The sequence below is a fragment of the Papaver somniferum genome, chromosome 5 (genome assembly GCF_003573695.1).
Source record: "Papaver somniferum cultivar HN1 chromosome 5, ASM357369v1, whole genome shotgun sequence".
NCBI classification, from domain to species: domain Eukaryota; kingdom Viridiplantae; phylum Streptophyta; class Magnoliopsida; order Ranunculales; family Papaveraceae; genus Papaver; species Papaver somniferum.
In genome coordinates this window covers 40,100,863-40,111,374 of record NC_039362.1, presented here as the reverse complement: position 1 = coordinate 40,111,374, position 10,512 = coordinate 40,100,863, and the positions used below count along the sequence as shown (strand labels likewise).

The 10,512-nt window shown below is 38.5% G+C and overlaps 1 protein-coding gene across 1 annotated transcript; it reads left to right on the top strand.

The window, feature by feature from the left end:
- Positions 1-6,257: 6,257 nt before the first annotated feature.
- Positions 6,258-7,821, top strand: LOC113277380 (11-beta-hydroxysteroid dehydrogenase 1B-like). The gene is made up of 6 exons (XM_026526495.1): positions 6,258-6,446; positions 6,557-6,749; positions 6,882-6,967; positions 7,056-7,187; positions 7,278-7,442; positions 7,528-7,821. The coding sequence occupies exons 1-6, from the start codon at positions 6,258-6,260 to the stop codon at positions 7,819-7,821; spliced, it is 1,059 nt and encodes a 352-aa protein (XP_026382280.1).
- The last annotated feature ends 2,691 nt before the right edge of the window (positions 7,822-10,512 follow it).

The following is a 10,512-nucleotide window of genomic DNA, read 5'->3' as shown; positions in this document are numbered from 1 at the left end:
TCCTTTGCCGCAAAGGAGTTGGAAGCCGCACGACATGCCTATTTCGGGGGCGCGTTTCGAGACGTTCAGCCATGATTGTCCTTGGTCGATCGGTCATGCGTGTAGATGGGCCCACATTGATCATGTTGACATGCTCGAGACCTTTTTAGTCTACATCTACACACTCCATCCATGCTTGCGAAGATGGACGCTCGTGATCAATTAACGACACATGTAACATGCCGCAAACCCTAATTAGGGTTTTGGATCGGTCGTGTGTACACGACTTCAACCTAACGGTTTGGCAAGCTATGTTCCTCCTTTGAGGAGTCCGACCATGTGGGACCCACATTAAGTCGGTGGTGAGCATGTGTGTACTTGTCCCACAGTCATAGGCTTGATCTAATCCATCCAAACATGCCGGTGAAGTTAGATGGTTGTGATCAATTTAAGACACTAGTGGACTTTCCTGTGACCCTTAAAGCATCACGCCGGCCGAACTTCGAGCAAGCGTTTGCTCCTCCTGGCTAGGTCGTGAGAAGGTCGGTCAAGTAAGTAAAAAGGGGGCCCACCGGTGTGCAGGACGACGCTTGTCCAACCGGTCATGGGACGATATATGCCATCCAACCATGCGGGCGAAGTTGGACGACCGCGATCTTTTTTGAGACCGATATTGGCAGTCTTGTGCGTACAAGCTTTTCCAAGATGCTCCACACCAGCCCAACCATCCTACTTTAGGCTGGCGTTCGGTGGTTGTTTGTGAGGCGTGGTATGTATTCGACCGACCAGGGTAAAAACGGGCCCGCTGGTGGTCATTAAGGTGGTAACCTGCTCCTGCTGAGGATCGTCTAGGCTGGTTAAATCATGCGGCCAACTTGCGTGGTCGTGATTGTTTCTGAGACTGACATGGACAGCCCAGATGCTCAATCGGGCTAGTATAACACACCGAGAGATGTATCCTGTACGGGTATTTCGTGCATGCCTCACTATTGACACTTGGAGATTCGTGTTATTATGCTGAGAACAACACTCAGTCGTCATGCCGCACCAATAATGAGAGTTCTACGGGAACAACACAGGAAACACAAGGCTAATCATGCATTATAAATAATGCTAAAAATTCACAGGGTATTTGGGATTGTTGCCACATGCTCCAACCTGGATGAATTTTGTGTATTTAATTCACTGAATACTGGGATTGTTGCCAAATGCTCCATTCTAGGTGAATTAGTAAAGTGAAGAAGTATTCATCACTCGGATAGTTTTATCCTCTGCAGGATGTCAGCGTATTAAGTTCGGCTTTTACAATTTTAGCCTTGAACAAAAATCCACTATCAACAACAGCCTAGTATTATCAATCACCTCACAATAAACTTAATCGACTAGCGAAACAAGTTATTGTGGAATCACAAACGATGAGACGAAGTTTGTTTGTGATTACTTTTCTATCTTGCCTATCGGAGACATAAAATCTCAAGCCAATTATTTCAATTGCACTCAACACGATAGAAACAGCAAGATCAGATCACGCAACTACAAAGATAATAGTTGGGTATGGCTTCACAATCCCAATGAAGTCTTCAAGTCGTTAACTTACAGGGTCTCGAGAAGAAACCTACGGTTAAAGGAGAATCGACTCTAGTATGCAACTAGTAACACACAGGAGGTGTGGGGATTAGTTTTCCCAGTTGCTAGAGTTCTCTTTTATATAGTTTTCAAATCAGAGTTTGCAATCCAAGTTACCTTGGTAACGAAGCATTCAATATTCACCGTCAGATGAAAAACCTGATTTAACTAAGCTAATATCTTTCAACCGTTAGATCCAACTTAGCTTGTTACACACAAATGAAATGTACCCTTATTTAGGTTTATGTAGCCGTACCTAAACGTGTACACCATGTTGGTTCATAAATAGTTAACGGAGGTTATCTATATGATTACTCTCATATCAACCTTATTCATCTTAACCATAACTAGTTCAAATGACTCAAATAAAACTAGTTAAAGAGTTGTTCAATTGTTTAGAAAACACAATTGAAATCAAATCGGTTTGATTCACTTGAATCAATCATGAACATTATAGCCACAGTTTGCAAAGATTGCATTCCTTATGATTTAAATGTTTAAGTTCATGGACTTGACCGATTTGACAAAGTAACCAGCTTAAGTATGCGTACGGGTATGCGTACTTAAGCAAGCGGATTTGAGTTTGTAAAATTTCCAAACTCAACAGAAATTTTCGGTTCAAAAACTTCCGCCAGTATGCACGGGTAGGCATACTTATGGTGACTAGTTAAGAGTTTTTCCAAAACCAAACTCAACAGAAATTCTCGGTTCGAGAACTTCCGCCAGTATGCGTATGGGTATGCATACTTAACCTGTCTCATTCACCAATTCCCTATACACACATATGCACACTCTTGGCTTCCGGTTTATGGACTTATACACTAATGTGCGAACACACTATATATGCTTATATCCAAAGATGGTTACATCATCAAATCTTTATTTCAATCATTGAAACATTCTTCTATAATGTCAATAGTCTTTTTCACACACAATTAGCATCAAAGCAATTTTCAAGATATTGAAATCATCATTATTGAAACCTTCCAAGTCTTACACCAAATGATTGTATCACACAAACCATGTAAGATGTTACTCGGCAATTTTCTCATGATATAAGATGAACTTGGTCAAAGCGAAAGCTTACCAACACATATTTCGAGAAATATGTAAGCGAGATATACTCAGCTCGAATCTCAAATGTGTATAGAGAAAATTATACCGTAACACGATCTATGTCTCAATATAGGAGATAGTAGAAATAGACTTTCCAAGTGATAGATAATTTCAAATCTCCACATACCTTTTGTCGAAGAAGTTCCACAAGCTCCCCTTAGTAGTTCTTCGTCTTCAAGAGATGAACGTCGAGAGATTTAAGATCAACTACACTATCTATGTCCTAGTCCGAGACATCTACAAATAGGCTAGAAATCAAGACTTATAGTTTTGATCACTAACATTGACAAACATGCTTGAGATAGCAACGCATGCGAGTTTGACCGATCAATGCTCTAAGAGTATCGTTTAAGAAGCTCATCAAAAATCTGTTCAACTTACACCATTAAAAAAAATATGCGGGGTTGAAAACTTTCTTTCCCCAACAACAATGGATGGTTGCAGCGCTGGTAAACTTCCATCAATAAATCCAAACACATATATAGTGATGAGGATAGACTACATATGGTTTTTCCATACCAAGTAGTTGGCCTCATCAAGTTTCGTAGCAACGAGACCGACTATGATGTTAAGCGGTAGAAATTGAAAAGTGAAATCAAAATCTTGGTTTTGGGTAGAATCAATATTATGAATGTTATCATTAAGAGAATAGTGATTCTCAGGTGGGATTGACAAAAAGAATACTTAAGATAAGTGATGTAGATGTGATGGTGACGACTCAAGAATAATATAGATCGCATGAATTTTTCCATGATTCCTTCTGATACCATGATATATAGATAAAGTTATCGACAAGGATAAGTTGTAGTTATTGATATTAAGAGATGTCCTGAAAGGTCATTGTAGCATTTTTAGTACTTGTTGTTAAAATGGTAAGGATTAAAAATCATGACAAAGCCCTAAATGGATATACCTAGAAAATTCCTACAAGAACAAGACAAACAAACAATAATGTAAAAATAAGCAAGTGAATAATAGTTGCACCGGATTAAGGTGGGTTAAAACTCTACAGTGATATCAACTAGGTTGAATTTTGGAGTCCAATTTTCAAAGTGGAAAACCACCACAATCGGTCACATAAAAGTTATATGAATCTCGGAATCCAAAAAGATCTCTCTCCTTTCTCCCTTATCCTCTCCAACACTAAAAAAAAAACGCTAATCCATGTTCTCTCGTTTCCTACTTGATTTCATCCTTTTGGACCAATTCGAGTATGAAACTTATGTATATCTTGTATAATTAACATGTTTCTCTTATTTTTCCTCCATGATTTCAATCGATGGTAGTTACATCTCTATGATCTATTATGATTAGGTCAACTGATAATGTTTATTTGGGATCTTTGGTTGCTCGATTATCTCATATGATATTTTGTGATAAGGAATTTCTGGATGTTGGTTTGTTTTCATGTTTTCTCTTTTGTTGACTCTCTGTCATCTTATAGGTGTTGATAGTGCTGTTACTTTTCAATTGTTGACTCTCTAGTATCTATGGCCACCACCATAAGTTACAAACAAATGTTCTTTTATCTCTCTTCAGGCATTGGTGGTGGTCCTAACTTATGGTGGTGGCCATAGATACTAGTGGTGCTGATACTGGATTTCCTTGATTTGGTGGTCAAAATAATTGCTTCTTAGCCTTGCTTCCCTCGGAGATCGGATGACGTAGTTAATGTTGCTCGCTGAGATGATTACAATGAAGCTGGTGTTCTGCGAGTTCGGGTTGTGGTGTGCATGTTTCCGGACGGTTCTATTTCTCTTGGGCTTGGTCTTTAGCCTGCCTTTGTATGGACCTCGTCTGTTTTAGTTTGTTTATATGTCGGTCTTGGTTGGCGTGTTGTTTTGGTGTTTCTGTATCTTTAACGATTGGACGTTGTTAGTGGTACCTTTATGTTACTAGTGTTTGATGAATCATTTGATCTTTTGTACCAGACTTTCCGTGTGAGTTTCAGTTGTCCTCATATGATATGTCCTGGGGATGTTTAGTTATTAATCACAAGAGGTTTGTCGGTTTGTTGGTCACCAGTACGGCGTCATTGTCTTGTATGTTATCTTGAAGTTGGGGTCTGTGATTGCTCTTGGGAGATTTAAATCAATAATATCACGTTTGTCAAGGGAAAAAAAAAACTCAGAAACCACATATGGTGTCTCTAGTATGATTTACAGGGGGTAGTCAAACGAGATTCTAAATGACTTACGTGGAGTTTCAGAATCTACTTTTAATCCATAGAGAATTTTGGAGATCTCCTATTGTCTCTTCTTATTGGTTAGAGACTTTTTTTGAGTCATTTAAATTCTTGAAACTCCAAGTTATTGGATTAGGATTTCAGAAGAGTCACTCCAACACTCCTGTTATTCGAAAGAAAATTGAAAGTCATGGATTTGTTGTTTCCAGATATTTGGAGAGACTTTTTTTTTTGGAAAATATGTGTGGTGGAAATCTCTCCCCAAGGGGTGACATTTTGGGAGACTTGGAGATTTAGAGAATTTATGGTTTTAGGAGTGAACCATTTTTTTCCTCCTTCTGCAGTAATACACTTATGGGCCACTTATGCAGTAATACAACTACACCTTCATCTGGATTTGGGAATTTATGGGCCACTTGTGCAGCGATACACTTGCACAGACCGCAGTGATGTTTTTATTTTTTATCTTCTCTACAACCCCGTCCTCACCTGAATACACTTACTGAAAATCTCCTCTCTCTTCATCTTAGCCCGTACCGAAGTTTAGGCATAGGACAACAATGATATTTACTTTAACAATGGACACATATTTCATTAGGTATTCATGGTATTTTTTATAATTATTGTAACATGGATATTTAGAAAAACCGCCAGATGTTTTGAATTTTTCAGGGAATACTATACATTTTTTTGTCTCTACAAATCACATAAACTCTTTACAAATCACATTTTTTTGTCTCTACAAATTACGAAGACTATCTAAAATACTTTTAAAATATCATTAGAAATCTCTAGATTTTCAAAAAATTTCCGGAAATCACTCAAATTAAAAATGTATTAAAGTCCATAAAAATCTCATTTGACTACCTCAGCTTTACTGGTGTCTCTACAAACGCAAACATGTAATATGCTGGTACGAGTTGGTATTGCTCATGCTCATGAGTCCTGACGCGTCTGTTGGACACTTTCTGGATTAATCTTGTAAATTATATAGTTGTAGAACGGATCCGTCATTGAATTTACATACAGCATTAGCTAGCAGTTGTTATTGTTAAGACAAATGTGGGTTTGGATTTTTCTTCTTTTATTTTTCATTAACAGAAAATGATTAGACACGTATCGTTAGTCATGTAATAACGTGTCTTGAAACCTCCATGCGGTTCCAATGCTTATCACTATAACACCTCTTTTCACATTTTCCATCTTCTTCTGATTCCATTTGTTTCCCTCTCTATAAATGTAGTCACCTAAATTATCAAAAAAAAACAATCCAACCAAATACATCAACTCACTTTCGAATAATACCTCTGAAGCTTCTCTTCTTGCTTTTTAGAACAAATTTATAGCAACAATGTTGGTGGAGTTACTGCATCGTTTAATGAATTTGGTGTTACCACCAACCAGCTTCATCACACTCTTATTCTTTGTACCACCATATTACTTTTTCAAGTTACTTCTTTCTGCTATCAATTCTGTTTTCAGTGAAAACCTCTCTGGAAAAGTCGTCCTCATCACAGGTGCTTCCTCGGGAATTGGCGAGGTAAAGAGAAACAAATTTCACTCATCGTTCATTAATACTTTTCATACTCGAAAACCCTTGCTCTGTTTGATTTTTGTATGTTGGTTTGATTTTGTGTCAAAAATATGCAGCAACTGGCGTATCAGTATGCGAGAAGAGGAGCAAACTTGGTTCTCGTTGCGAGGAGAAAGAAAGCTCTTGAAGAAGTTGCGGATAATGCCCATTATCATGGTGCTCCTGACGTTCTTGCTATTAAAGCAGATGTCTCTAAGGTTGATGAATGCCGAAGATTTATTGATGAAGCGGTGAATCACTTTGGCAGGTGTAAGTATGCAACAAACGGACCAACTTTTGCTGACTCAGACCTGAGTCTTGAGTCAGTAACAAATAGTGTAGGGATACATTAAGGTTTTCAGAACACTGTCAATTGATCACCTAATTTATTTATTTTTACAGTGGATCATTTGGTAAACAATGCTGGCATCAGTTCTGTCTGCATGTTTGAAGAATCTGGAGATATTGCTAATTTTGCACCAATAATGGTAAGAACATTTGCAAGCTTACTACTACTGCTGCAATGGTATCATCGACTGTAAATATTACTAATAACGTACCTTGTTCTTTTATTAGGACATTAACTTTTGGGGAGCAGTTTATCCAACTTATTTTGCGGTTCCTCAGCTTAGGAAGAGCAATGGTAGGATCGTTGTGACGGCTTCTGCCGCTGGATGGTTACCTACTCCCAGAATGAGCTACTACAATGTAAAACACGAGAAAAACACCAGCAATCTTGCTTCATTTCCTTTATGCCCTTGAACAATTTAACAATCTAGCTCTATTTGTTTCTCCTAGGCAAGCAAAGCTGCACTCATAAATTTCTTTGATGGCTTACGAACCGAATTTGGCTCTGACATCAAAATCACAATAGCAACTCCGGGGTATATAGAATCAGAGTTGACCCAAGGCAAATTCCTGATGAAAGATGGTAATACGGAAGTGGATCAAGATATGAGAGATGTAGGGCCTACACTCACTCCCCCAACCATGTTTACATATTTCACATGTCAGCTAAACTTTATAGCATGTGATTCTGTCTATGCAGGTTCAAATTGGTCCAGCACCGGTATTACGAGCAGAACAGTGTGCAAGGGGAATAGTCAATAGCGCATGTAGGGGTGATAGATATGTTACGGAGCCTGCTTGGTTCAAGGCAGCATATCTGTGGAGAGTGTTTTGTCCCGAGCTGCTGGAATGGATGATGAGAATGCTACTAATGACAGGAACTGGATCTTCTGAGACTGATGCACTGACCAAGAAGATATTAGACATTACTGGAGCCAAGTACTTTTTTTATCCAGATTCCATCCGCGCACAATCCGAGCTCAAGACTGACTGAAGTGAAATCTCAGTCTCGATGAACAAGATATTTATAAACCGGAAACCATGAGCTTAACAAGAAGAATCATTATGTATTGGTGTAAATATAAGGGATGTTTGTATTTTCCATGTTTATCAGTTAATAACTATAAAATGAAAAAAGATGCACATCTAAGCAAAAAAAAAAAACATAAGGGCTGCGATGTCTAGGATCCTTTCTCTAAAACTAAAGATTCTTCACAGTTAGAAGGCTGTCATAAATGAGACCCTACATAATCGAATGGTCAGCATTGGCACTATCACCACTACTAGGAGTTCAAGCAGCACTAGTGGCTTTAGAAAGCCAAAGGAGGAACAACCCTGGCCGGTGAGATGATGTTAGCGGTAGTTACTAGCTGGAAACTCAAATGCCACAATAAATACCTTTTTAAGCCCATGACATGGTTTATTTACTTCTATTAGTCTCTGGATTATAGCATTCCAACCTCGAACAATCCAGCGAGTACATCCAAGAGTTCAAGATCAAGAACTTTGATCTTCCTACGAGTCAACGACCATTTACATTGCGAGTGGCAACATATATGAGAACGTTATTATACTTGAGCTACTGCAAACCCAGTGAGGGAATTTGAGTCGGTCTCAACCTATGTTGTAAAAGAACGATTTTTTGGGACCATGATTTTTTTGGTACCATGATTTTATTTTGGGTAAAGATATTAGAAGTAAATCTAAGTCACCCCTTATCTAGATATTTATATTAATATCTAAATTACCCTCCTGATTAATTTTGGGTGATGATTAGTGAATGATTTAGTTGAAAACAATTAGTGAGATTAAATTAAAAGATGGGTTTATTTATTAGTTGAGTAGAATTATTGAGAGAGTAGAGTTAGAGAAGATGAAGGAAAAAAACATGAAAAATAGATTTTTGTCCAATTCACTAAGTTTGAGTATTCAAATGATGAAAACTCATCTGATATTTGTTCAAAATCCAGTTCAAATCCGGATCATTTGTTAATCTTCATCTCCATCCTCTCCTAGGATATTTGTTAATCTTCAAAATGATCCGGATTTGAACTGGATTTTGAACAGTTCGGTTACTTTATATGAAGAACAAGTAACCGAACTCATCTGAAGCTGTAGTTCGGTTACTTTATATGAAGAACAAGTGACCGAACTCATCTAAAGCTGTAGTTCGGTTGCCCCGTGAGATGAACAAGTAACAGAACTCATCTGAAAGTGTAGTTCGGTTACTTGTTCCAAACAAGCAGGTTACCGAACTCGCTCTTTAATGGATGTTTTAGTCGTTCGGTAAACAGACATGTTACCGAACTTTGTTTATAAGATTTACAGAGTAATGTTCTGTTGGTTCGCAACTAACCGAACTTTGGTGTACAAAGTTCGGTTGGTTCGCAAACTGCATGCACTTTTGATCTAACCGAACTTTACGTAATATAAGAGTATATAAGTTTACAAAGTTCGGTTCTTTCGCAAACTTGAACCTAACAGCTAACCAACCGAACTTTGAGTTCGGTTTCTGCGATAAAATTGTGAAGTTACCGAACTTAACAAACAAAAAAAATGTGAAGTTCCAGCATCTATTGGCTAAGTTCGGTTACTTTGTAGTTTTAAAAATTTTTGCGAAAAAACCGAACTCTATTGGCTAAGTTCGGTTATTTTGGAACTCAAGATAGTGGCCACAACAACACAGTTCGGTTAGCCTGGATTTTTTTTTCGGTTCTAAGGGTGGAGTTCGGTTACTTTGTAATTTTAAAATTTGCGAAACAACCGAACAGAGAGTTCGGTGACTTAGTTTTAAATCCAATAGAACCGAACTGTTCTTCGTGTTCTTCATTTTCAAGAAGTTCGGTTAGTAAACTAGGGTTTTTTGGAAAATCGGCCTAACCGAACATGGCTCTGTAACTCCTACTAAAACCCTATTTTGATGATTTCTATTCAATTGAAGCAATCAAAATCAAATTAAAGTGAAGGGTTTGTTGGAAAATACCTCCGGAGTGGTCCCATGGCAGAATCAGGCTGCGGCTGGCGTCTTTTATACTCGATAAAATTATCATGTTACCGAATTTAATTGTGATTGCATCGATGTTGTTACATTTCTTAAATAGGCGGCGGTGGTGGTGGTGGGAGGAGGTGGTGGTGGTAATCGGTGGTTGGTGGTGGTGATAATCGGAGGTGGTGGTGGTGGTAATCGGCGGTGGTGGGCGGTGGTGGTGGTGGTGGTGGTAATCGGCGGTGGTGGTGGTGGTGGTGGTGGTGGTAATCAGTGGTTGGTGGTGGTGATAATTGGAGGTGGTGGTGGTGGTAATCGGCGGTGGTGGGCGGTGGTGGTGAGAGGAGGTGGTGGTTATATATATATAGGTGGTTATTAGATTGGTTTTAAATTAAATTAGGTTAAGGATAGGTTAGTCATTTCAATGTTTTAGGACACCCCTTATCACTATAGGGAAGGTGGCCTAATAAAATCATTCCCTAAAAAATCATTCCAGAAAAAGGCGCCAAGGAAAGGCGATATGACCAAAAAGAAATTAAAATTCCAGGCGAGGCAATGGGCTTGGCGCCTCGCCTAGCGCCTTTTACGACATAGGTCACTCATCAAAATCGTGTGTGATATGAACAAAAGAAAAGATATTCGAAAAACTATTTTATGCTTCATTCATATATTTTCATTACCGCCTAAGACTCAACATAC